Source organism: Saxophila tyrrhenica (genome assembly GCF_035928015.1).
Source record: "Saxophila tyrrhenica strain CCFEE 5935 chromosome Unknown scaffold_12, whole genome shotgun sequence".
Taxonomy (NCBI): Eukaryota; Fungi; Ascomycota; class Dothideomycetes; order Mycosphaerellales; family Extremaceae; genus Saxophila; species Saxophila tyrrhenica.
In genome coordinates, this window is record NW_027041744.1 from 293,973 (window position 1) to 318,645 (window position 24,673).

Here is a 24,673-nt window from a genome sequence, read left to right on the forward strand (position 1 = left end):
GGTTGACTGAAAGGACGTTTTCTTGGCAACACAGATTCAACTTGAGTCGTATGTCCGCTTCTATACATCCCCACCTATCAATACAGCCTCCTTGGTTATGACCTATACGACATTGTCGAAAGTAGAGTGTAGAACCCATATTTCATCCCGCATTGCGCCTCGCTATGCCATCCATGCAAACCCACGCGCAAAATGCACAGCCAAAGCACTCTCTCCTCTCTCATGCCGGCGCCAGCCTCCCTTCACTCCCCGTACTGCTCTGCTGCGGCGGAGGCGGCGGCATCTCCAGCCGTGTATTTTCCGCCATCATCCTCTGGAAACCAATCCCCACACCCTCAATCACCGCAAGCAATATCGCGCATCCGATCGCACCGTTCCTGATCGCTCGAGGTCCTCCTCGTACTGCCAGCGCTCCGCCCGTGAAGAAGCCGGCGATGATGGCGTTCCAGGGGTCTTCCTTCTTCCGTACGCCTTTCACCGCGCAGTCGAATGTGCTGAACATGCCGCCCCAGACGCCGAAGTTGCCGCCGAGGACGGGGGCGCGGGCTTTGACTGCTGTCATTGCTGCAGACCCAATCGTATATTAGCTTGTACTCTTGAACTGTGTTGTTGCTTCAGGCTGCGGTCCAACATACATCCTATCATCCGTTCGCTGTAGGGAGAGTTCCGGAAACCTTTAATACCGTGCCATAACGATCCTCCTATTGCCTGTCACGTCCCTTCATTAGCAGCTGTCTCTGACCACCTCACGGATGAGCCAACATACCCCCATACAGAACGCGCCTCCGAAATCTGATAATGCGACCCACGGACAAGGGTCTCGGGAGTGGTCGAGGCCATGCGAGCCGCCCTCGTGGGACATGATGGTGGGAGGATGGTTGTGAGATGCGAGAGCTACGATGGCTCTATACGGAGACTGTGCGCAGGTCGAGGCGTGGTGGAATGATGTAGATACGAATAGCTAGATGGAGTCGCATGCGCTCATACCGTCCAGCAAAAGTGAATCCCCGAAGCTCGCCGCACTTCTCTTGCCTAATTGGGTCTGTCACGTGTCAAAGGCTTTATGGATGACTAACCGCACATCTTGAACAACGCTTGCGAACACATGTGCGGTCTTGTACTGCCTCGTGAGCAGTCTCGCCCTTTCCGACAGCAGGTCTTGTCTTCCTTCTCCTCCAGCAGTCTTGCGCTGCTTCGCCAGCAGTCTAGTCCTCCCTCGAAGTAGTCTGGCACTCCTCTATGAACACTCTTATACTCCAACCTCCCGACGAACATGTCTCGACAAGCCCAGTCGCGACCCCAGCCCACCACCCGACGACCAGCAGACAGTGAAGGGCAAGATGGTAAGTCATGATCACCCACCAATACCACCCCACGACTAACCACCTTCCCAGAGATCTGCCCAGTCTGCAAGTCCTCCCGCTACCTAACACCCACCCTCCGCTTCCTCATCAACCCGGAATGCTACCACAAATTCTGCGAATCCTGCGTCGACCGCATCTTCTCCCACGGCCCCGCCCCATGCCCCATCCCCGGCTGCCACAAAACCCTCCGCAAGCACAAGTTCCGCACCCCGACCTTCAGCGACCTGCAAGTCGAGCGCGAAGTCGACATCCGGAAGAAAGTGGGCGCGGTCTTCAACCGGCGGGAGGAGGAGTTTGAGGATCTCCGGGCGTACAACGATTACTTGAATGAGGTGGAGGATATTACGTTCAACCTGATTAATAAGCTTGAGGTTGAGGAGACGGAGAAGAGGTTCAAGGCGTATCAGCGCGCGCATGAGCGGGAGATTACGGAGAATGCTTCGTTGGCGGAGCAGGAGCGGGCGAGCTTCGCTGCGCTGCAGAAGGAAGAGCGGGAGCAGGCGAGGTCGAGACGGGAGGCTGCTCGGCGAGAGGATGCGGAGGAGAAGAGGCAGTTAGAGGAGAATCGACGTGATGTGCTGAACCGTTTGGCGTCCGGGCAGGATGCGGAGAGTGTTGCGAAGGCCGGGCAGCAGGTGCATTTGAAGAAGCGGATGGATCGGGCGGCGGCTGCAGAGAGGCAGAGGCAGTTGCAGGCGGCGTCTGCGTCGAATGGGAGTGGGAATGTGGTGATCAAGGGCCTAAGAGCGAAGCAGAAGCAAGAGCCCGAGGCGTCTGTGGATCCGTTTGGAGGGTTGAGCTTCGAGGGGAGGAAGTACTATGCTCTGCAAGACGATTACGTTTGGGCCGGTGTGCAAGAAACCAAGGCAGATGTCTTGATCGGAGCTGGAGGGTATGATGTTGGAGCGTTCACGGGCCGGGCGCTTTGCGAAGCTTTCGCGGGCTTGGGCGTGTTCGTCGGTGACGAGATGGATGAGCGCGACAGAGAGAAGATGGGCAAGGAGAACGACGAGATGGCTACCAAAGGGGCTGAAGTTGCTGCCACGAAAGGCGGGAATGCCGCGAAAGGCAAGGTGAAAGACGTGAAGATGGAAGATCCGTTTTGAGCGACCCACGACGAGCCATGTTTTGAACTGACAGATACCCCCGGAATTTAGCGTAGGCGTTGGGAGGTGTTGAAATAAATGGCAAGAACGAAAAGTACATTGATTCAGCTCAGTGCCAACCGCCTTTCTCGTTCGCTATCAAGCTGGACGCTAGGTACCTCAGGTAATGTATCAAACTTGTTTTTAAGCTACTGATCATAACAAGTGGCAGACGATTCTGCGGAGAAGCAACGGCCCCTATGCCACGTGTTTTGATCAGTAGCCTGATATAAAGTATGTAACTGGTCCTTTGCTATCTAATAATGTAGCACTGAGAATCTCAAACTTATCAACTCCACCCAGCTTTGACATCAACATGTCAGAGTCTAGCACAAATTGGAATCTCGATGGGCACCGACAGCTCCAGCTACCGCATCCAGACCACCCTCAAGATGGCCACACGGATATGGTTTATGCAGTGTCTGTTCAAGGCGACTACCTGGTGTCTGTTTCTGCCGACCGGACTGCTCGGGTTTGGGATCTTAGAACTCAGCGTCTTCTGTACCCGGCCCTTAGTGGACATACTGGAAGTGTCACAGCCGTACAATTTGATGCCGCCGCGCACAAGGATGTGATTATCGTTGGAGACGCTGACGGCAATGTCATGGTCTGGCGCTTCTCCACGAGGGAAACGGTCAAAACCATCGTCGAGGCTCATGTCGGTGATGTTCTCTGCCTACACTTCGACCACAGATATCTTGTGACTGGTGGCAAAGATGGCAAAATCAAGCTCTGGAACCGCCACTCGCTGGACGTCAACACTGACCTTCCTGGATTCGCTGCCCGGCCCGCGGAAGGTGACAGGCACCAGGAGTACAGTCTTCTCGCCACCTTCGATGGTCACGACAAGGCCGTGCTCGCTCTAAAGCTGAAAGACAACGTCCTAGTCTCTGGATCTGGTGATTCCAGTATGTGCATTTGGAGCCTACAGACTGGCGAGATACTCCAGAGAGTCAACATCCATCAGTCTGGTGTCGCGTGTCTCCAGTATAATGGCCGCTTCATAATATCTGGCTCGACGGACAATTCAGCTAAGATTTACGATGTCGATCAACACGCGGAAATTGCCTACCTCGAGGGCCACACCAACCTCATACGATCGGTCCAAGCAGTTTTCGGTGACAACGCCGAGGTCAAAACTATAGTCACTGGTAGCTACGACGGATCCATCAGATTTTGGGAACAAGTGCCGGGTTCACATGAATGGCGAACACAACAGCAATTTCACATTAGCGGCTTCGAAATGCACGAAGGCGTGCACTCAGATAACGGGGCAAACGTCTTCAGCAACAGGATCTCCTCGGTCGATCTCGATGCTGAGAGACTTGTTTGCGCCGGCCATGGACCTATCGTCCGTGTCTGGGACTTCCGTTTACCTCGCAAATGATAACCCTATCCGAAAATTGCCTCTACACTGGAGTTTCAACGGCCGTAACGTGCAGACTTCTGACTGCGTGTAGAAGCAGCAGGGGCACTTCGGCACTACCATCTATCAGCAACATTTAGGCAGTCTCTTCAGCTGCGGTCTTTGTAGATGCAAATGCGCCGAAAGGAAAGGAGAAAGACGTGAAGATGGAAGATCCTTTTTGAGCGACCCACGACGAGCCATGTTTTGAACGGACAAATGTCCCTAGAATCTAGCATAGGCAGGCGTTGGGTGGCGTTCAAAGAGTACGTGAAGCAATTCATGTTGACTGTACTCAATCAAGCAGACATACATACCCCCTCCCTGCATCCGGTGTCGAGCTGGACGCTGCTCTACGAGTCCAAAAACCAAAGTCCACATTGGCTTCGGTAGTGGCATCGCACGTGAGGTGACTGATGGCTGCTGATTTGAGAGGGTGGCCCGCATGTTACTCTACTAGACGTGCGATAATTCTATGGCCTTCTCTTCGGAAAGCGGATAGTTCGAGGAGAAAGATCGTCCAAGGTGTTGCACTGAGTTGGTGGCTGAGGTTTTGATAGAGTTTGGGGAGGTAGAGCCTGAGTTGGGTCACGTCCGCTATATCAAAAACAAAAGCCAAAGTGCCAAGACAGCTGCAAACAGTCCACAACACTCCCCCACCAGCCAAAATCGACGCTGTCACGGCCAAAAAGACATCCCACGACCACCTCTCACTGGATTATAGCCATGCAAAATTGCAAAACATTCAGCAGACGGTATTCCCACGTGGTCACCCACCGTAGTACTAATCATCCGATTCGCAGCTTGAGTACGGCAGAGCGGACGGGATGCCCTATTATTCTGCGATCTATGGCCGAATGTACTCTGTTCAAATGCTTGTATAATATATCTCTAGAATTGCGTTCCGAAGTCGAGCAAGACCCCTGCACACCGTGACGTACCTCGCTGTCTTCATGTAGGTTCCGTCCAACGGTGACGACTACTTACAGAGACATATGCACACTAAACGCAGGAAGACGTGTCCGCAGGGAGCAGGCGTACTGTGAACTCCCGCCCACAGTAATACCTCCGATCGTATAATACTCTTAGCAAACACAATCAACACATCCCCCCCCCCTACCCTCCTAAGCCATGCTTTTCCATACCATACGCTTCACAATCAACTATCCTTACTACTCCCACCCCCCTTCTTCCCCTTCTTCCCCTTCTTGCTCTTCTTTTTCTTCCCACTCCCCTTCGCCGCCTCCTCCTGCTGCACCTCTTCCTCCTCTTCCTCCCCTTTCTTCCCCTCTCCCTCCCCACCACCGTTCCCTTTCTCCTCATCACTACTACTACTAGTAGTCTCCAGCACCACCTTCTTCATCCCACCAATATCCACCGTCGTCTCCGTGATGCTCCCACTCCGCGCCTGCCGTCTCGAACTCTTCTCCCGGCTCGGGGGGCCAAAATCTCCGAGCAAATCCTGCGCTTCGTCCGCAGAGGTGGAGTCGCCAACGACTTCCTTTTGCGGGACTTTGAGGTGCTGGTTCGTGCGTTCTTCTGGCTGGGGCTTGGGTTTTGGTTGGGGGGACTGCGCTTTCTGCTCGGCGACTTGGCTGGCTTCGTGGGCGGACATGCGGTCGGTGCTGAGGGCGCGTTTTCGCGCGGGCGATTCGGGGCCGTCGGACATGGTGCCGTAGGTTTTGGGCAGGGCGGCTGTGCCGTCCGATGCGTCTTTGCCGGCGGAGCGGAGTACGCCGTTCTCGTCGCCTGCGCCAGCATTGGCAGCACCGTCCACGCTCATGCTGCGCTGGAGCGGGTGGCCAGTCCCGTTGCTCTGCTCGGTACCGTCGGCTGTCCCTGAGCCATCAAGACCCTTAGTCGTTTGCTGGTTCTCCGGGATCGTGCCAACAGCTGGCTTGATCTTGACGCTGCTAAACTTCGTAGTTCTGGGCTTGTTGGCGGCGTTGGAAGGTCCGAGGTGGCGGAGGTGCTCGCGCATGTCGCTTGTGGTGGATCGCACAGGCACGGCTCTTGCGGGCGGGGCGTCCTTGGTGTGGTCGGAAGCGTTGCTGCTCTTCCTCCGCATGAGGAATGTAGTAGATCCGGTAGTCGTCAGACTTGGCTTTCGTGATGTAGGAGTCTCCTTGCGAAGAAGTGGCTCGTTCTCGTCGCCGCTGTCGTGGTCTTTGCTCTCGTCACGAATGCTGCGAACCACTGCTTGATCCGTGGGCACATTTTTGAGGAAGCGCTGCCGTGGTGCCGGAGCCATGCGACGGATAGCCTTGTGCACATCGATGAACACGTCACTTTCGTCAATGATCTCTTCACCAATGAGCTCCTCGATTACGTCCTCCAATGTCACAACACCCAGTGCTCCCTTGTCATCACCCGGGAAGTCCGAGACCAGCACCATATGGCTCTTGCCTTCCTGGAAGAAGTTGATGATGTCTAGGCAGCTCGTGTAAGGCGCAGTTTCCGGTAGCGTAGCAAGGCTGAAGTCACGAACTCTCTTTGCATCCTCAGGATCATACGTGATCAGGATCTTGACCAAGAGCATGCCAATGAAATTGCGACTGTTGTCGGGAGCATAGACTGGAATGCGTGAATAGCCTTGTGAGAGGATAGTGTCCATCATGCTCTCGTCCAGTACAGTGTCGGCACTCATGGTGAAAACGTCGCCCATGGGCGTCATGATGTCGCCAACTGGCTTGTCTTTGAGGTCCAGCACGGAAGTGATGATGGTCACTTCATCTTGAAGCAGACGCTCGCCGGGTGTAGTGCCGAGTGACTTGTGAAGGGAGACCAGAGTCTTCAGCCCAGCCTTCTTGTACATGGTTCCGTGGTCTTCACCAAGCAGCCAGTCCAGCAGCTTCGCAGTAGGCCAAGCGACCGGGCACATGATCCACATGAGAGCCAGCACAAAAGGCGCCATGAACGCTCCGATCGAGAGCCCGTAGCGCACACAGACTGACTGTGGAGCAATCTCGCCGAATATGACTGTCCTCGCATTAGCACATACTCTCATCCAACCAAGCACAAGTCAACCACATACCAATCAACACTGTACTGCTCAACACAGCCGGCCACCCCCCACCCAAACTCCGATCCAACACAATCGGCAACGTCTCATTCGTAATGACATTACTCAACAGCAGCGTCACCAACACCCAATGCTTCCCCCTCTTCAGCAACTTCAGCACCTTCTCCGCATATCTCCTCTCGCTGCCCTCCCCGCTCGTGGCAATGACTTGCAGGTACGTTTCATCCTGGCCCATCAACGCGATGGTGAGGCCCGCGAAGACGCCACCAAGGAGCACAAGGATGAGGGCGATGGCGAGGTAGAGGTAGAGGTTGGGGTCGGAGGCATCTTTGGGGCTGTCGACGTCGTCTTCGAAGGCGTGGATGGGGGAGCGTTTGGGGAGAAGAGAAGTGAGAGGGGCGGCGCTGGCGATGGGGAGGAGGCGGGCGAGGAGGAGGATTGCTGGTCTCATGGTGGTGAAGCCATTGGGAGTTCGTCTCGTCCCCGCGCGTGCTACCGCCGTTGTGGGAGCATTTGAAGCCTGGTTGCGTCTCCGCAAAGACATGCGAGCGAGTGGTGAGGCCGTGATGGCTTCTTCTGGTGGTGCTGTACACTTTTTTGAGGCGAATATGTACAGGAGACAAGAAGGTTCAAAGACGGCAACGAATGGTGGAGGTTGGCGAAGCTGCACCTAGACCGTTCGCTTCCCCGGGCCGCGCTCAAGCTTGGAGCTTCTGATCCATGTCGAAGGATTCGTCGCGCATTGACATGAACGCCTGGAGATGGAAGGCAAGACAAGACGTCGGAAGAATACTTCAGTAGCCAACAGAATCATCGCTAACAGGTATCAACCAGGAGTAATACACAAAGCCCATTCAAACCACCCCAAGCACGCCATGCGCCATGCCCACGAACAACCAGTTTACTCCCAGTCATCATCATCGCTCTCGTCTGCACCCTTCACAGCCTCCTTCTTCTCCTCCTTCGGGCTGCCCATTGCTCTGCTCGTCGCGCCTGAGACAATATCGTAGCTCGCATCTGAATCAGCAACACTCTTAGCATCCTCATGACTTCGGCGTGGCGACGCAGGCCTCAGGCTGTCGTTGGCAGGCTGTGTCAGGGTTGAGGTGGACGCTGAAGCTGCGTGGTTACTCTTCACTGCTGATGGCGTAGTGGAGGCGTCTGCTGGTTCATCCTCGTCTTCGTCGTCCCATGCGACTTCTTCTTCTTGAGCGGCGCCTATAATAGACAAATTAGTAAGATACACATGATCGAAAATAAGATGACCAGACATACCCTTCAACACCTCCCTCCTCCGCCTCTCCTCCTCTTCTACAGCCGACCGTAGGAAGTAGTACCTCATCCAGAAAGTCTTATAGTCCACCATCTCCGGCACCAACTTCTCCATCGCCCGTCTCAACTCCTCATACCTCTCCAGATCCCTCGCCACCTCCTCCGTCTTCATCTCAATATCAAACCCCTCCTTCCGCTGCTCCCATTGCTCACCCTCCGCCGGATCCTGCGTAAACGACGCCGGCGTAGTGTGAATCGCATGCAACTGCGCATCCAACCTCGTCGAATGGAAAATCTTCTTCCCCGTCCCGGGCTCCGATGTCTCGAACAACACCTCCTTCTTCACTCCATCGTCCCCTTTCTCCCCCTCCTCCGGCGCGGAGATGGTCACAGCATCTCGCAAGAAATTCCTCACGTTCGTGCCGAACTTCAACAACGCCTCGTCCGCCGCATCCTCCGCCTTCTGCAGATCCTTCAACCGACTCGCAGCCGTCGAGCGCAGACTCGCGACCAACGTCCCCGCCTCCTTGACAATATCAGCCGGCAGGCTCTCCCCCTCCTTCTCCAGCGCCTGCGCCTCCGCAGCCGCGCTCTCCTCCGCTCCACTCGCGACCTTCACCAACGGCACCCCTTCCTCCCCCGGCACCGCTCCTTCAGGCGCCGGCTGCGCGTTCAAACTTAGCCCCCGCGTCCGCTGCGCGACCTGGTCTTTCAGGCTCGAGAAGCCTTTCGTCGCTTGCTCCTGCGCTTCAGTAGCTTCTTTCTGTAAATCGGCGTAGAAGCTCGTGCCTTGCTGGCGGGCGGTGCTGAACCAGGAGTTGAGCGTGCTGCCCCATTGGCTGGACTGGACGGTGCGGATGGCAGATTCGAGATCGTTGCGGAGAAGGTTTGGCGGTTGGGAGGAGGGATCGGTGGAGTTGGTGGAGGGTTTGTCGTCGGAGGGGGAGAGGGCGGATTCTTCGATGTGGTCGTAGATGTCCATATTGGGTGGGTGAGGGTTATCGAGGCATTGAGATATGAGGAATGGTATACTGGGGGACAGATTGTGGTTGGAATGGAGGAGATATGGGAGCTCGAGCACGACAGGGATCAGTGGGTGGAGTCTGGGGAACGCCGGGAGTTGCCGATGAGGGATGTCGCTCTCACAAGAGGGCATACCTCCTACAGGAAGCACAAACATATGGACATCTTGAGAAATCAAGTAGGTGAAAAAGGAGGCTCTCCTCTTATACAAATATATACGTGTGTGCTCGCACAGGGTATCATCTCCTCCGCACCTCAACAATGTCCGACGCCTTTCCCCGCCCAAACCAAACAGCATATCTCAAGCATGAGCGTGCCTACCACCCACCGAAACCGTCATCAACGCCGGACTATAACTAAACACCGCTCCTTCCTGCGGCACGCCACCGGTGGGCGTCACGTCGTCGTAGGGGAAGGCGTAGCCGTGCCCGTCTAGGTTCGCGGCGTGCACGATGCGGGCGTAGTGCTTGGACTCAGTCAGCCAAACCGTTCAATGTCAGCATGAGAGGAGGGCATGTTTCTTACGTTCGTAGTAGCTTCCCGATAGTACCTCTTAGGCCCCACCCCATCCGGCTGCTCGGAACTCACCAACAACGTACTCCTGTTGAACGCTGCCGCCAACCTGGGGATGATCGCATTAGCCTCTGCGTTACTCCCTGTCGCGAAAGGTCCGGAGGAACAGGAGAAGATATCCGCCGCCGTTGGGCGTGGAAAGGTGCCTCCAGCGCCGAAGTTCAGGTTTCCGTTCACGACTTGCCCGCTGACTCTACCGTACGAGGCTTGCGTGTCGATTGTCAAACGCTGCGAAGCATACCGATCATAAACGGCATTGACGTAGTCGGTCCAGTATGTCTGGAAAAATGACGGATTTAGTAGGATAGCGGAATTCGGACTCAAGACCCGCAAAGTCTGGCCGTTATTCCTAGGCACGATCAAGGAACTCCAGCGCCGGCCGTCTTTGGCTGTTTGGGCCCTGAGGCCCTGCGCGATGGTCTCGAGCCCGTTAGCCCCGATGCCGGAAACGTGCTGCGTGCTGCCGTTGGTGTCTTCGAGGGAAAGCGCGACGGGCAGGCCGACGAAGTCGACGTAGCTGATGTTGGCGAAGATTTGGAATGAGTTCTAGAATTGGAGCGTTCGATTAGTATGTGTTTGAGAAGGATAGGAACTGGTGTCTCGTGGACGGAATGTGTATTTTGGACATGACTCACGAAGGTGAACTCTGCGAAGCCGAAGTTGGTGCTGTGGTTCGGATCGGCGTTGTTGAAAATGGAGGGCTCCACGAGACCAGGCCCCGGGTTGAGGGCGAAGACGAGAGGGCGGTCGATGGAGAACCAGATGCGTCCGCCTGCGAGGCGCGGGATGGTGGCGTAGACGGTGTTGCCGGGTCTACCGAGTTGGATGGAGATGTCTTGGGCGAGTTTGGTGCCGGTCGCGGAGGGGCTGGACGGGTAGTAGGGTGTTTCAGCGTCGGAGGAGAGGAGGAAGAGGGCGTTGTTGCGGTCGATGGCTTGGCCGGCTGGTGGGGGGTGTTAGTGCTGGTGGTGGTGGTGGATGAGGGGCACGCACTGATGGAAGCATAGACGGTACTTGAGTTGGTATTATTGTGCAGTGCAATCTCAAGCTGGCCAGATCTAGTGGCCGGGACTTGAGGGAGCGGCTGCTGTCCGTCTCCAGTCTGTGGGCGTGGAGGGTGGTGGTTTGCCGGCTGGTGAGGATGGCCATGATGCTGTCCGGGCTTGTTGGGGTGATGCTGCGGCTGGGCGTGATGCGGTTGGCCATGATGTTGTTGCGGACGGGTTGTCTCGACACCATTTGGTCCAACAACCGGCGAGATGGGTCCTCGATCATCCCGGTCAAAGCGCTCATCGTCGTCGAAGCGGTCGTCTCGCTGGTCGTCGAACTGGCTCTCATCGTCGTCTTCCTCATTCTTGGGTCGCCGCTTGAACACACTTCGGGCTCTTTCCAACAAGCCCGACATGACAGTGATACGATGAAAGAGTACAAGATCGCAATAAAAATGCTAGTAGACCAGCCGAGAAGCAAGAGTATTTACAATTAGGATGCTGGACAGCGGTGTAGGATGCGCCAAAAGGCTATTCTTTATACTGCGATATCAAGACCAGAAGACCAAATGAAAGAGGCTGTTACGATGGTACTTTCCTTGTCACATCGCGCATGCCATGAGGATGGACTTCCGCGCCGTCGCTGCAGCAGTATGGCGTACCTGCATGTCTGCGTCACCGCCAGCGCGCGATGAACGCATCCTTTGAGTTAGATATTGGGCCTGCATGATATCGAGCCGTGTCGAGGAGGCAACTGAGCGGCATCGCGCGTCTGCGAGGAAAGTCCAGAACACTTTTTACTCTCATCTCATCCGGCCACAGCGAGGCTGAGGTTTGGTGCAACGCGAGAAGGACTCGTTGACATGGCCCGTGCGAGAAGTTTTTGACCTCACCTCGTCAGCCGGAGTACACGCCTGATCTCTTTTGCTTTGTTGACAGACTCGTGGCTTGAGTCTAGTTGACACGCGCTCCGTGAAGGACATGATCCAACAAAGCTGCTATACTGGCACACTGGTGGACTGGATGGCCGTGTGGCCTTGCATCATGACACCAGCGCTGTTGTGCCGCGAGCGACAATACATGGTTCATGTCTCTCCAGCGGCTATTTCAAGTGCGATAAGAATACGGCTACCATGTAGCTCGGACGGTCAAGGGAGTGTTGATACGGTAATGTAGAAGTAAATCCCAGAGGACTAATGTTTCATCCAGCTCCCGCTACTGACACACTGGCCACCCTCACCATGCCAACCGCACTATTGGGATAACTGCTCCCACCAGCGCTGGAGCAGCATCTGAACTCGCTGAAACATGGGGAGATGGTATTCAAGGTGAGCTGTGCAAAGGAACTTACGGAACTGGCCGGGCTAACAAAGCGTCGGGAGAGTGAGAGCTGTGTGTTGATGAAGTATAAGATTGTGCAATGGCATTCTGGGCGGGCTGCTGATCCGAGACGTCTATTGGGGTATGGGTGAGAAGGAAGGGAGGTGGCGGTTCAAGAATCAAGATGGCAGCAATTGTGATAGCGACGCTTCTCCGCCTGAGCAATAGGGCCACGATGAGAAGCTGGAAGTCGTATGATCCGATTACGATGGCTCGAGACTGCGTACTCTTGACGAACAGGCCTTGTCAAAACCAAACACAGCAATCTCTACCCTCTAGCATCGCCCTGCCGCCGAACTGTCCAGTCCAGAATCGAGCCGTATCAGCGGCGAGAACCCATCATCGCCCGTCAGCCTCTCCACCTTCTGATCCCGAACAAGTCATCTAGCCCTTGCAGACCCCGGGCACACCGCCGTTGGCAGCGATGAAGCCCACGCAAGCGCAGCCGGACGGACAGGATCCGGTGCAAGCACCGCCGTAAGTCTGTTTGGGCTCTAAGGGAGAACGCTGAACACAGTATTGTAATCGAGAAAATCAGGCTTTGGATTGTTAATGGACTAAAGTACCTCCGGTTCCGACACTGGAGCAGCAAAGGTGGTGCTGGCGAAGGCAAGCAAGCTGAGGAGGGCAAGGAGCTTCATGTTGGACTTGTGGTTGTGGATTGGTTGGAGGCGGTTACGTAAGCCTGCTGGAGACGTCGACTTCGGTGATCTGAGCAAGGAGTTCCCAACCCACCCGCTTGTTCGCCTCGAGCGGCAGGTCGACAAGTCGCAAGACCCCGTCTTCCGCGATGGCAAGGGTACTACGAGGATGTACCACCCGCTCCCGCAGAAGTTCAGGATGTTCGTAGATCGGTCGCTATACTACAATCTCTGGGTGGATTTTGGAGACGTCAAGGGCTGCCGGCCGGGAGACAAAGATGCCGTGAAGGACATCTGCGAGTTTGCGCGCTTGGAAGGCCAGCACTGGGCGGGCAGCAGCTCTGGGATGAAAGGCGATGGTCAGATCGTCTTCGACTAGGTATACGACGAGGACGAAGAGTGTACTTTTGCCGAGCGCGAGGCGAGGAGGGTTGCGAAGATGTACATGCCGGTGCGGTTCAACACGTAGGAGGCTACGTTCTTGAGGGAGTGTGAGCTTGCCAATGGGGAGGATTGATGTGTTGTTCGCAGGGTGAAATGATGTTATGGTCAAATACAACAGACCATGTGCAACACCAGAAGTGTGACATGGGAGTTGTCTCGCCTTGAGGAAGGGAAGTCTCTAACCCCCAGGAAAACGTTCCACCCGCCCAACTTGATGCTTTCTTCAAGCACCTTTTCACCTTCAACAAACACCTGTGGCCTCGGAGAGCATACAACCACCAGCTTCGCAAAGTTGTCATCTCCGCAATCCCAATTCCTAGTCTTGTACTCATAGTGCAGACGTCCTTGGACCTCCTTTCGAATCACCTCGCCATCTGCGGCATCGACAAAGTTGAAAATGTGCTCGCAAAGCGACCAGGCATTGATATGGGCCGTGAAGCACCCGCGGCTGTCGATCTGGATATACAACCTCACACAAGTGATGCAGAAGAATGTGCCTATCTTGGTTGATCCTTCGATGTGATGAGTGGCATCATCGGCGCCGTCAAATTTCGTGCCGAAAGAGAATGTACTGCCGTTCCCCTCTGGCACGGTGAAGAATGCGTCGCCTTCAAAGTCCTCATACAGCTCCGCCATTGCCTCGTGCAACGATTTCTTCTGGGCCTCTGAAGCTTCCATGGGATCTAGGGTAGGTGACTTTGGACCCAGCTTGATAAGTGTGTGAAGGAAATGATACAAAATTCTACTTACTCGCAGCGGCACTTACTTCAAGACAACTTGGATACTTTGTGTTTGCCAAAATTGGTGCCTGCCCCATCGGTGTGCTACAGCAAGCTATGCACAGCAGGTCCGTGGCCGCACGATACCGGCTTTGCACGACGATGCATGTTCGACTGGCCTTATCCATGGACCGGAGGAGGCATGCCCTCCTATCTTGAAGAAGCTTGGGCTGATGATCAGTCGCTGTGCCATGCTGTGGTCGGTCAGTCTTCCACGAGAGCAGGATCAATGGCCGTGCTCTATTGCTGACCTCGCGGCTCCCATTTCAGGTCTTCATCGTCGCTCAGGCCGATAATCATGGAATCCTCTGAAGCATCACTCGTTCGCCCAGTCAATTGCCAGACAGGTATGTTTTTTCTGCTGAGTTCCTGCCTCTTGGACTCATAAAAATCTTGGTCGTCTTTATCGCTGAACTGCCACTTCTGGGAGATGAAACCCTCGACCCACCCCAACTCCCTCCGCCAGTAAACGCCATGGTCCTCGGCGTGCCTGAGACCTCCCGGACCTGTGATGGGATAGCCCGCGATGTCTTTCACGACCGCTACTTCTCCGTCCTTGTGCTCAATGATGAAGCCATGTTGCTGTCTTTGGACCGCAAAACGTGCGTTCTGGGTGAGGCTGGTGGCCCTGCTACTTAGGTGGTTCGATCGCTGCAACTCACAGTCAGCTTTGGCCACATCTTTGCGCAAGTCTTCGTTCTCCACTTTTGCTCCGGCCTCTTGGACGAGCTGCTGGCGCATCATGTCCACTAGCCATCGGTAGTACTTACTTCAACGGCCTCCTCATACCACTCATCGGCCGCTGTGCGCAGTGTTTCCGCCTGCGCGTGGAGGAAGTCTCGGAGTCCTTTTATGACATACGATCCTGCAACATCCATCTTCTTCCCATCCTCGGACGCCAATCTTGGGTGAGGGCAGCACACGACAACAGTTTCGGCGAAGTACTCATCCGCGATGTCCCACTCCATTTGCTTTGCCTCTATCTGGAGTGTGCCAAATATTTCCTCGCGCATTCGGTCAGCTGCTGCTCCCTCGATGAAGTTGTGTGGGAGTGGTGGTGCAGCTAAGCTCCAGCCATTGATGTGAGCGACGAACGAGCGGTCTTTGTCCAGTCGCAGAAATAGACCGACGCAGGTGTGGCAGAACTGGAGGCCTATCAGCCCTCCTTCAGGTATGTGGATGTCTACAAGACCATTCTCCAACGAAGGACCGAAGGCAAATGTGCCCCCTCTCCCCTCTCTCACGCATAAGAACTCGTTCTCGGCGAGCCACAGCTTCATGTATTCTCCAGGCATTGTTTGGAACGTTCGATAAGATTGGATGTTGTCGTACCTTTGAGGAAATATGGCAATTGACAAGTTACACTGATCGTGGACAGAACTTATAAGTACAGCAGAGGAATGGCGTTGGTAGCGCGCATACTCAGTATTGACACAATCTATCTCGCAGGGCTCACTCACTCATGGAATCACGATCAGCAAACGCTTTTGCAGACTCATGTTGGGGTTGCACGCCTGTGCTGCTCGCCACCCCTCCTCCATGCTGGCCCAGGACTCTCCGTGTTCGTTGCTGCAGTCGTAGATCTGCCTTGTGGTTGCTGAAGGGCCGTCGTCTTGCCATGGCCTGTGAGACGGGTAGGCTTATACCACTGGCCACAACCTACTGGATGGGGATCGAATGTGCAAGAATCACACCGCTCGGCCACGAGGTTCCTTCTTGGGCTGCACTCATGACGTTCGCATCGGCCCTCCCTTCCAAACCCGAATTCTGCTCTTCTGCCCGACCTCATCATACGAACTTGGAGGATTTAGTGAGCGTACCGGCTGTGGGCGTGGTGAATGTTGCCCACCCGGAGATTGCGGTCCAGACCTCCAGGCCCACGCCACGACCGGAGCTCCTATGGCAATGAGTGGTTCCTGATCGAACCCATTGGACACCGCCTCATTGTTGAGGCGCTTACGCTCTGCTTCACTCTTCGAAAACCAAGACCTCCGGTCTTCCTCCACGACGAAACCCCAGCAAGAGGTATCTGCTTCGTCACGCGACACTTCCCAAGCGATCCAGTCGTCGTCTGCAAGATCCATGGATACTTGGTCAGCTGGTAAGTCGGGTTCTTTGTACGCACATTTATCGCCGCGTCGAGCGCACACACCACACGGATGCTTCCCATTACATTTCGCCCCCCACTTCAGACAGCGAATGCACTTCTCGTCTTTAGGGACACCATCTTCTTCAGAGACATCAGTTCGGAGGACAGTTCCGCAGTCGATGCCGTATTTGCAGAGGCGACGCTTGCCATATTGCCTGCTCATACACTCGTTACATGGCGTCTTCCCATCGCATTTCGCATCTCTCCCATGATAACGACACCTTGCGCAGGCCTTTGGGTATGCGGGGAGGAACTGGCGACGAGCTTGCCGCCGTTCCACCTGGAAGCATTTCAAAAGGGCGCGCGTGTACCCGTCTTTTGTGTACCGGTTCCTCGTCTTGTCGCCCTGCTTGATCTCCTTGTCGCATAGCGAGCAGTAGGCGGTTGAGCTGAAGTGACGTCGAACACCTTACATTAGAGAACAGAGAACATTGCCTTTTGTAAACAGATCTGGGTTGACATTAGGTGCGCCGAAGTCGCGGACGAGACGGCGAAGCCCATCAGAAACGAAACGTCGCTTAAGGATTGGATTTTTAGGCTCCAGAGTACACTGAAGAAGGCCTTCGACGACAAGGGCGAGGACCGGTAAGCAGTTGGCACCTGTTGAGCTCCACACGATACTGAACTTCGGCGTGGTATCTGGCTGCTGCAAAGTCTGTTCATGAATGTTTTGCGTCTTGTGTCTTCCTTGAGCAATACTCGTATATTGATCGAGCCGGGCCCAGCCACCAGCCGCGGCTGTCCCCATTGCGAGGGACGCTGACGATGTGGGAGATTCGGGCTGAACTGAGGGTTCTGACATTATGACCGCCGGCAGTCGTTCAGGCCAATCGCAGAAGGCAGACAACAGAAGCCGCAGCTGAGATGGGACGGTCTCGTAACGTGTGGGATCTTTTGACGCAAGTGAGATTTGCACCTACCTCTTCAGCGTGACAATCTCGCCGTGTATGCATCGTTTGCTGTGATAGCTGCTTGCTGCGTGGCTGTAACGAACTCGTCGCGAGACAAAGGCTGTGAACTGCTCGCAGTGGTAAAGCCAGTGAGGTGTGTTTGTCTCAACCCACCAGTGAATCTCCCGCGGTTATGTCGCCTCACACATCTATCTCATCCCTGAACAGTTGATACCTTGACCGCCCATCGTCGTCGATCCAAGCATGGAACATTCCTCCGCAGTTGTAATCATACACCACCCTACCCTTCCCATCCGCAAAGTCAATACCGATTATGCCTCCCTCGCCCTCTCCAGTCTTATGCCATCGGTCTTCCGCACTTTGCTGCAACATCCCGTCCGCACCTGCGACCGAGGTCACAGCGTATTGTAGTGGGAAGTGCTCGCTGCCATGAGTTTGCGTATTAGAACCTTGGAAGCGTGCCATTGCTGCGGCGGTATGGACAGCAGATAGCCGGAGGAAGGAGTCTCCATTGCCTGTACCTGACATGGCGACTGCTCGCGGCTGGTGAATGGTCTGCTTTCGTTCGTTTGTTGGGGAGTGAGGTAAAGGTAGGTAGCCAGAAAGTCCGGGCAGACAGTCGATGATGAGGGAAACCAGTGAAGAAGGTAATTGTGACCTCAACGTATCAAGTGGTGGCGGTAGAAAGGCAGTGTGCACTGACGTCCATTCTTCCGCCCAGAAGCCAGCTCCAAAGGTAGGCGTATCGCCGATGCGGCCAGGTAGCTTGTTCGTTAAGCCTCCAGTCGAAGTAGCACAGCACACCGTTCCAGAGCTGTCCAGCACAACAGCCCCGACAGTACCTTGAGGTAGATACTCTTTACCGTCCCAGGTGGGATCGTCAAACGCATCCTCATTATAATTACTCTCAGCAATACACTCATCAACCTGCCGCTTGTGCCGCTGATACGTCTCCCCATCATGGCTCTTCCCCAGCCCACGACGGTGCTCGTCCCATCGTCTTCGAGTCCAATAGTAGCTAGGGCGCACTATTTGGAGTCCCCAGTCCATAGCAAGCTGGTCGACGGTCGGACCTGCCAACTGGACGTGCCCTTGAGCACCACCGCCGTCTTCCTTTTCGCCTCTGATAAGCATTTCTCGAGCTACCAGAATAGGATTCTTCGCTCTGGTGACCTTCATGATGCCGACGCCGCGTTTGCGGTAGCCTTTCGACACCATGATGGAGGCTTCCAACTCATGAGTGCCGGCCGTGGTGTAGACAGCGCCATGGCCGGAGTTGAACAGCCCGTTGTTCTCAAGCAATGAGACAGCGAAGGAAGCTACGTCCAATGCTGTGGCACCGGGAAGGCGAAGCCTCGCGTTTGCTTCGTGGAGGACCTCGAGCAGGGCAGAGCGATAGGCATGGTATGCTTTTGGCGGGAGATTCTCTCTGGTGATATTGCCCGCGCCGCCGTGGACGATGATCCGTGGTTGGACACTGCCGCACTTTCCTGGATTCATATCGACACCGTGCAGTCCTTACACGGAGCCGGCAAAGGATAGCGCCGTCCTCAGTGCCCTTCACCACACAGTCGTGGGCCACGATAGTGTCGCAATGCTTGCTATCTTGACGAAATCACGGAACTCAGCCGCTGGAGTTCCGGCGTTCGAAGCGTTCTGCTGCCTTTGATTCCGCACGTCAGTCTACGCGACTCACCGCGTCTTCTCCGACTGATTGGAGCCGTGCTAGCCGTGCTGCCTGCTGAAAATGTGGTTCGATGTGATCGGATGAAGTGGAGAGGCGTGTTCGCGCGCTTATATAAAATGTAATCGGATCATCTGATAAGACCATCGTCCTTCACCATACATCCAGACCGGCAAACGCGATGGAGCAAAACTCCCATAATGTTGTTGACATTCAGCTACCAAACGACCCCGTTGATCAAATTACTCGGTCAACTTCACAAGACGTTGAACTGGCAGCTCTTCCTGCAACTAAGGAACCAACCAAAGCAGACGACCTATTCCTGGTGACCTTCGACGAGCCATTTGATCCAGAGAACCCGAGGTCAGAACCGCTCACACCTCGTTCATTGCTATTCTAACATTCCCCAGATGCTGGTCCAGGAGCAAGAAATGGACAGTTACCGACGTCCTCGCCGCAACATCCTTCAACCGCATCATGGTACGTTGCCCCTCCAATCGACCATCCACCATCCCCGTCTGATGCCCATCCCAGGTCAGCACAATCATGGCCCCTGCCCTCTCAACCATCTCCCACGAACTCCACATGTCGGACATGGAAGCCGTTATGGCTCTGTCCGCCTACATGCTAGCAACAGCCTTCGGTCCACTCGTCCTTGGTCCGCTGTCGGAGCTCTATGGTCGCAAGCCGCTGCTTCATGTATCGAATGTCTGGTTCCTGGTCTTCAACATCGTCTGCGGCTTCGCAAATTCTAAGGAACTGCTGATCGCGTCTCGTTTCATTGCTGGATTCGGGGCCAGTGCGATCTACTCCCTCTCTGGAGGGGTGTTGGGCGATGTCTGGACGGCGGAGCAGCGCGGAAAGTCGTTGGCGATATACCTGCTGATTCCGTTGCTTGGAGCGGCGGTCGGACCCATCATTGGCGGCTTCATGGCGGAACGCACAACCTGGCGCTGGATGTTCTGGTCGACGTCTGCTTTCCAGGCTGTGATGATCATGCTCTCGTTCTACGCCTTCCACGAAACGTACGGACCGCTGATCCTCCGTCGTCGGGCAGCGAAGCTGAGAAAAGACACTGGAGACCAGCGCTACTACACCGCGGCCGAGCGTCTCGACGGCTCCAAGTCAGTTCGCGAAGTCCTACTCCGCGCTCTCACCCGACCACTGCGCCTGCTCGCCACGCACCCAGCCGTCCAGTGCATGGCGCTGCTCAGTGGATTCAGCTACGGCGTCCTGTACATCGTCCTCTCCACCTTCGCCGACATGTGGATCAAGCGCTTCCACACCTCCATCGAGATCAGCGGTCTGCACTACATCGCCGTCGCCTTGGGTGAAATCGCTGGCTCGCAGGTCGGTGGAGCACTGATGGATCGCGTATACAAACGTCTCACCAGACGAGCGAACGGAGAGACGGCGCCGGAATTCCATCTCCCGCTCATGCTACCTGGGTCCATCATCGGTGCGGCTGGACTGTTAATCTACGGCTGGGCGGCGCACTTCCCTGTCTTCTGGTTCGTCGTCGATTTGGGAGTCTTTGTCTTTTGCCTTGGGGCGCAGATCGCTGGAATGCCGTTGAACGCCTACATTATTGATGCGTATCCAGAATATGCGAGCTCTGCGACGGCGGCTATGCAGTTTCTGAGGAGCTTGACTGCCTTTGCGTTCCCGCTGTTTGCGCCCAAGATGTACGCCGTGATGGGGTATGGGTGGGGCAACAGCACGATCGCGTTCTCTATTCTGGGTCTTGGTATGCCGGCGGCGGTGGCTCTGTGGGTGTTCGGAGCGAGGTTGAGGGCCAAGCAAGAGTCGGGGTACTGAAGGCGAGTCTAGTCTCGCAGTCGTGCTGTTAGTTGGCCTACAATCGTGGTTTGGCCAGGGCGCAGACACCGGAGTACAGCAATTGGAGCGCTGCCTTCGAGCAAGATAGACGGGGCGCTACGCCTTGGATGGAAATTCGGTAGGCTCAATACGCTCATGACGCTTCTCAATCATCAATCATACCTCGCTAAAACACGCCGCCCCCATAATTCGCCCCCTCAACGCAAAACGGTCGCGCCAGCGCCTTGATATCCAGTATCATACCGTCCAAAAACCGCATCGTCCGAAATGTCTCTCGCATTCTCATTGATGAGCGTGTCCGCTTGCTCGCTATACGGTCCAGTAGACCTTCGTGGCTCTTCCCAAACCTCGCTCTCCCGCGGCGCAGATAGACCGCCATAACCGTAATTGTTCGGTGTCTCTGTATAAGGCCCATGAGTGGCCCCCGGTCGCTTCGCATCAAGGTCTGGGAGTTTGTACATGCCGCGGCTTGTTTGCTTGCGGTGGACGTAGATGTCGAGGAAGAGGGCTGCGAGGGTTGCTCCACTGGAAGCCGAATGATGGTCAGCGAAGAAACGCACCAGCAAGGTCCTTGAGATGTTCAAAACGTACAGTCCAACCAAAGTGAATGTCCACAAAGCCTTGTATATCCTGCAAACCATAATCCCAACATCCTCGTGCCAATGCTCAGTGTCGCATGCATCGCCTAACGTATCGGTCATGTACCACGTCAGGAGCCCGAAGCTGAGCGCCCATATCGCCGCAAGGAAAGCATTGATGCCAATATTGAGTCTTGGATTGAGACCGAGCAGGCAATGGAGGCATATCGTGACGGTCAATGCAGCGATTGATGCGAGGGACGCGGAGAACAGCCAGATGAAAGTCCAAGGCTCCTTGTAATTATCGTGTCGAAGGTGGTAAGTGAAGTATGCCATGATGCCTCCGACGATTATGCTGGATATGAGTTGGAAACATCGAAAGAGGTGGAAGGGGACTCGAGGGTAGCTGCTGGGCGCTGTTTTGGCGCCGCGGTCGAAGGGTTTGAACATTGTTTCTGCTTGATGTGATGCTGAAGAAGATGTTGATGGTACGGAAGAAGGAGACTACAAATGAGATGAAAGAGAAGAGAATACTTGCAAGGCTATGCCAAAACGTCGTGGAGCAAGGAGGATGTCCCACCTTTGGCCTGTCACAAGCTGAAGGCCCCTTGGCCAATCGCTCGCGTAAACTACTGTGCAGTGCGCCATCCGCTTGGCGGATAAGACCGTCTTCGACTGATCGATGGAGAAGCGAAGGAGATCGTTCAGAATGTGCATTTTTAAGTCCTAAGTCGACAGAGACCTGAACTCATATCTGGGGTCGCTGTTGCTGACATAGATGCTGACAGTGAGCAGGAGCGATCAGCGAGCACTCGAGCACTTGTTGTGCAACGTTAACGTCCGTTAGCTGCTGCCACTTGGGGTACAATCAATGCGACCGTAGACAGGCGTTGGGCATCTTGGGAGCCTTGAACATGAATCTTCTTATCTCGACCAAACTCCGGTGCAACAATCACACTTCTCGTGACACCCAACGTCAGCTTTGCACTGACGACGCGATGAGGATAACGACAACGGCTCACGATGCCGGAGGAGCTACCGCAGCACCGCCAGAGGACATCAGCTAGCGGCACACCATCATTGCCCAATCATGTTGCATGATCGCGAGCCGCAGCTGACGGAGGAAGCCCATGCCTCGATGGTGCGAAGATGCGAATCTTTCTTCTTTCATGGTTGATGTAGCCATCTGGTGGCATCGCAGAACCAGGGATAGACAACAGACTTCACCAGACCCGTCGGCCGACAACAACATGAACCAACCCGACAGCAAAGGATGACCGCACGTACCAAATGTATCTCACCCGCTGGACCTCCGCCTCCGACACCACGAGCGAGGTTGGGGACTTCAAGTACAGCCTCTTGAAGAGCTTCAAAACCGGTATCCGCCTCGCTCAAATCCTCCCCGGCACCGGCAATAAAGGTATATCCATCAATTTGCTGGACTCCTTCGTAAGCGGACCTCAGAAGATACCGTACGATGCGCTCTCGTATGTATGGGGTGACCATGCCCGTACAAAGTCTATCTTGTGTAATGGAAGGCGTCTGGCGGTGACCCCGACACTGCTGGAAGCGCTGCACCGGTTTCGCGATGCTTATGAGCCGGTGGTTCTTTGGATTGATCAGCTGTGTATTTGGTATTTGGCTAAGATCCTACGACGTGCGAGACATTCGCTAACCCTTCTACCCTTCGCTTTGTAGTCAAGAGCGTATCAAGGAGCGAAATCAGCAAGTCCAGCTCATGGGCCAGATCTTCAAGGGTGCGAGAAAAGTCGTTGTGTGGCTAGGTGAAGACTACGATGATAGCAGGGCGGGCATGCAGTTGGCGAAGCAACTGCTTTCTATCGCTCGCTATCAGCCGGTCAGTGGGCTGGGTACAGCGGACCTCGAGACCCATGGACTGCCGAAGCAAGGACACAGGCGGTGGACTGCTTTGTCGCTGATATTGCGACGACCGTGGTTCTGGCGTACTTGGGTGGTGCAAGAGGTTGTGCTGAACCCCAATGTTGAACTGGTGCTCGGCCCTTCGATGCTCACTTGGGATGATTTGGAGAGCGTGGTTGCTCTGCTGGAAGGACCGATGCCGCGGGTATGGCAGCTGGATCAAGCGATTTCTGCTTCCGAGCTCCCGTTCTCGAGGATAAATCGGATAAGGCTACGGTAAGCACTACTCTTGCTCGAATATCTTCAGGACATTCGAGAGGTACTGATCGCTGTGCCGTATCGTGCTAGCCACCAAAGACTCATCGCAACCCCGATATCACCAGTACAGATAGAGGCTCAGTTCGACAATCATGTATACTCAGAGCCGGAGTCGATGATCGACGAAGACGATGACCCTCAACTTCTTGACCTTCTATTGATGTCGCGCGGGCTCGGAGCAACCGATCCTCGCGACAAAGTCTACGCTCTACTTGGACTGGGAAAACACGACATTAATCCCGACTACTCCATGTCTCCGGAATCAGTCTTCACTGACTTTGCCCTCCAAACCGTTGGAGTGGTCACGGAAATGCAAGCCAGGCGAAGAGCAGCCAGCTTGGAGATGTTATCACACTTACGCGAAGTACGCAGGGCTATGATCCTCTTCTCCTGTGCTGGCAGACATAACCAGAAACTCAAGCTACCCTCGTGGGTGCCGGATTGGACTACCAACCTCAGCTGCCGCCCGCTCGTCTTCGGGTTGAGCCACCGTTTCGCGGCAGGCGGCGATAAGCTAGCTACGTTCGACTGGCAACCAGACTTCGGTCTCCTCTTGTGTGGCAAACTACTCGACTCGGTTCAAGACGTCGGCTCTGTACATCTGTCCGACACATCAAGCACAAACTCACACGACCTGATCAAAAAATGGTTGGAAGAAGCGAAGCAAATCGCCTTCACCCGCATTGCCCGCTCGCCCGGCAGCACAATGAACGTGGATGCCTTCGAAGCGATGCGTCGGGACATTTCCATCTGCAAGCATGGGTACTACATCACCGCCGCGCAGAAAGGGCGTCGAAACAGCCTGCTGCATGAAGTGGATACATCAGACGATGCGTCTCATAGTGCCTCTCAGACGTTGACGCTCGGTCCTACGCGGGGGAGAGTGGTCTTCGCTTCAGGGACGGGGTATGTTGGTCTGGTGCCGCATGGGACAAGGGAGGGAGATTTGATCTTCGTGGTGCTGGGAGCGGATGTGCCCTATGTACTTCGGCCGTTGGAGGAGGGCGAAGGGTATGAGCTTATCGGCGAGGCCTTTGTTCAGGGTGTGATGGCGGGCGAGGCAATGTTACTAGATCGTATCCCTGTTGAGGATGTAATGATACGGTGATGCACCCGTTCGATTTGTCGACCTAGTCTCCTTCGTGCAGAGTTTGCCTACACCATGTCATCGCCTCCGAGAGACTCCCGATCTCCCGAGAGCTGAGAGCTTTGTCATTGGAGTGATCGGGCAACAAAACATGAGGCAATGTTGTTGTAATGCCTTTGAAGGAGACTT

The 24,673-nt window shown here is 55.1% G+C and overlaps 13 protein-coding genes across 13 annotated transcripts; 4 read left to right on the forward strand and 9 right to left on the reverse strand.

Annotated features, from left to right (window-relative positions):
* Nucleotides 1-242: 242 nt before the first annotated feature.
* On the reverse strand, nucleotides 243-562 carry TIM17 (translocase of the inner membrane; the record flags this gene model as incomplete). The annotated part of the gene is made up of 2 exons (XM_064804916.1): nucleotides 243-313; nucleotides 334-562. The coding sequence occupies 2 exons, from the start codon at nucleotides 560-562 to the stop codon at nucleotides 243-245; spliced, it is 300 nt and encodes a 99-aa protein (XP_064656758.1).
* Nucleotides 563-1,273: 711 nt separating this feature from the next.
* Nucleotides 1,274-2,470, forward strand: TFB3 (TFIIH/NER complex subunit; the record flags this gene model as incomplete). The annotated part of the gene is made up of 2 exons (XM_064804917.1): nucleotides 1,274-1,343; nucleotides 1,395-2,470. 2 exons carry the CDS (start codon nucleotides 1,274-1,276, stop codon nucleotides 2,468-2,470), a joined length of 1,146 nt encoding a protein of 381 aa, XP_064656759.1.
* Nucleotides 2,471-2,825: 355 nt separating this feature from the next.
* On the forward strand, nucleotides 2,826-3,896 carry LTR77_007681 (uncharacterized protein; the record flags this gene model as incomplete). The annotated part of the gene is made up of 2 exons (XM_064804918.1): nucleotides 2,826-3,417; nucleotides 3,541-3,896. The coding sequence occupies 2 exons, from the start codon at nucleotides 2,826-2,828 to the stop codon at nucleotides 3,894-3,896; spliced, it is 948 nt and encodes a 315-aa protein (XP_064656760.1).
* A 1,177-nt stretch (nucleotides 3,897-5,073) lies between these two features.
* MAM3 (cell agglutination protein Mam3) lies at nucleotides 5,074-7,480 on the reverse strand (the record flags this gene model as incomplete). The annotated part of the gene is made up of 2 exons (XM_064804919.1): nucleotides 5,074-6,893; nucleotides 6,949-7,480. The coding sequence occupies 2 exons, from the start codon at nucleotides 7,478-7,480 to the stop codon at nucleotides 5,074-5,076; spliced, it is 2,352 nt and encodes a 783-aa protein (XP_064656761.1).
* Nucleotides 7,481-7,837: 357 nt separating this feature from the next.
* Nucleotides 7,838-9,190, reverse strand: LTR77_007683 (uncharacterized protein; the record flags this gene model as incomplete). The annotated part of the gene is made up of 2 exons (XM_064804920.1): nucleotides 7,838-8,154; nucleotides 8,212-9,190. The coding sequence occupies 2 exons, from the start codon at nucleotides 9,188-9,190 to the stop codon at nucleotides 7,838-7,840; spliced, it is 1,296 nt and encodes a 431-aa protein (XP_064656762.1).
* Nucleotides 9,191-9,532: 342 nt separating this feature from the next.
* On the reverse strand, nucleotides 9,533-11,209 carry LTR77_007684 (uncharacterized protein; the record flags this gene model as incomplete). The annotated part of the gene is made up of 4 exons (XM_064804921.1): nucleotides 9,533-9,697; nucleotides 9,757-10,350; nucleotides 10,440-10,747; nucleotides 10,798-11,209. The coding sequence occupies 4 exons, from the start codon at nucleotides 11,207-11,209 to the stop codon at nucleotides 9,533-9,535; spliced, it is 1,479 nt and encodes a 492-aa protein (XP_064656763.1).
* A 1,980-nt stretch (nucleotides 11,210-13,189) lies between these two features.
* LTR77_007685 (uncharacterized protein) lies at nucleotides 13,190-13,936 on the reverse strand (the record flags this gene model as incomplete). The annotated part of the gene is made up of 2 exons (XM_064804922.1): nucleotides 13,190-13,294; nucleotides 13,379-13,936. 2 exons carry the CDS (start codon nucleotides 13,934-13,936, stop codon nucleotides 13,190-13,192), a joined length of 663 nt encoding a protein of 220 aa, XP_064656764.1.
* A 341-nt stretch (nucleotides 13,937-14,277) lies between these two features.
* On the reverse strand, nucleotides 14,278-15,332 carry LTR77_007686 (uncharacterized protein; the record flags this gene model as incomplete). Its single annotated transcript, XM_064804923.1, has 2 exons — nucleotides 14,278-14,766; nucleotides 14,808-15,332. The coding sequence occupies 2 exons, from the start codon at nucleotides 15,330-15,332 to the stop codon at nucleotides 14,278-14,280; spliced, it is 1,014 nt and encodes a 337-aa protein (XP_064656765.1).
* Nucleotides 15,333-15,764: 432 nt separating this feature from the next.
* Nucleotides 15,765-16,934, reverse strand: LTR77_007687 (uncharacterized protein; the record flags this gene model as incomplete). Its single annotated transcript, XM_064804924.1, has 2 exons — nucleotides 15,765-16,575; nucleotides 16,600-16,934. The coding sequence occupies 2 exons, from the start codon at nucleotides 16,932-16,934 to the stop codon at nucleotides 15,765-15,767; spliced, it is 1,146 nt and encodes a 381-aa protein (XP_064656766.1).
* A 343-nt stretch (nucleotides 16,935-17,277) lies between these two features.
* LTR77_007688 (uncharacterized protein) lies at nucleotides 17,278-18,597 on the reverse strand (the record flags this gene model as incomplete). The annotated part of the gene is made up of 1 exon (XM_064804925.1): nucleotides 17,278-18,597. One exon carries the CDS (start codon nucleotides 18,595-18,597, stop codon nucleotides 17,278-17,280), a length of 1,320 nt encoding a protein of 439 aa, XP_064656767.1.
* Nucleotides 18,598-18,962: 365 nt separating this feature from the next.
* Nucleotides 18,963-20,599, forward strand: LTR77_007689 (uncharacterized protein; the record flags this gene model as incomplete). The annotated part of the gene is made up of 3 exons (XM_064804926.1): nucleotides 18,963-19,144; nucleotides 19,192-19,261; nucleotides 19,316-20,599. The coding sequence occupies 3 exons, from the start codon at nucleotides 18,963-18,965 to the stop codon at nucleotides 20,597-20,599; spliced, it is 1,536 nt and encodes a 511-aa protein (XP_064656768.1).
* Nucleotides 20,600-20,817: 218 nt separating this feature from the next.
* On the reverse strand, nucleotides 20,818-21,648 carry LTR77_007690 (uncharacterized protein; the record flags this gene model as incomplete). Its single annotated transcript, XM_064804927.1, has 2 exons — nucleotides 20,818-21,145; nucleotides 21,212-21,648. The coding sequence occupies 2 exons, from the start codon at nucleotides 21,646-21,648 to the stop codon at nucleotides 20,818-20,820; spliced, it is 765 nt and encodes a 254-aa protein (XP_064656769.1).
* An 840-nt stretch (nucleotides 21,649-22,488) lies between these two features.
* On the forward strand, nucleotides 22,489-24,505 carry LTR77_007691 (uncharacterized protein; the record flags this gene model as incomplete). Its single annotated transcript, XM_064804928.1, has 3 exons — nucleotides 22,489-22,685; nucleotides 22,897-23,355; nucleotides 23,428-24,505. 3 exons carry the CDS (start codon nucleotides 22,489-22,491, stop codon nucleotides 24,503-24,505), a joined length of 1,734 nt encoding a protein of 577 aa, XP_064656770.1.
* Nucleotides 24,506-24,673: the final 168 nt, after the last annotated feature.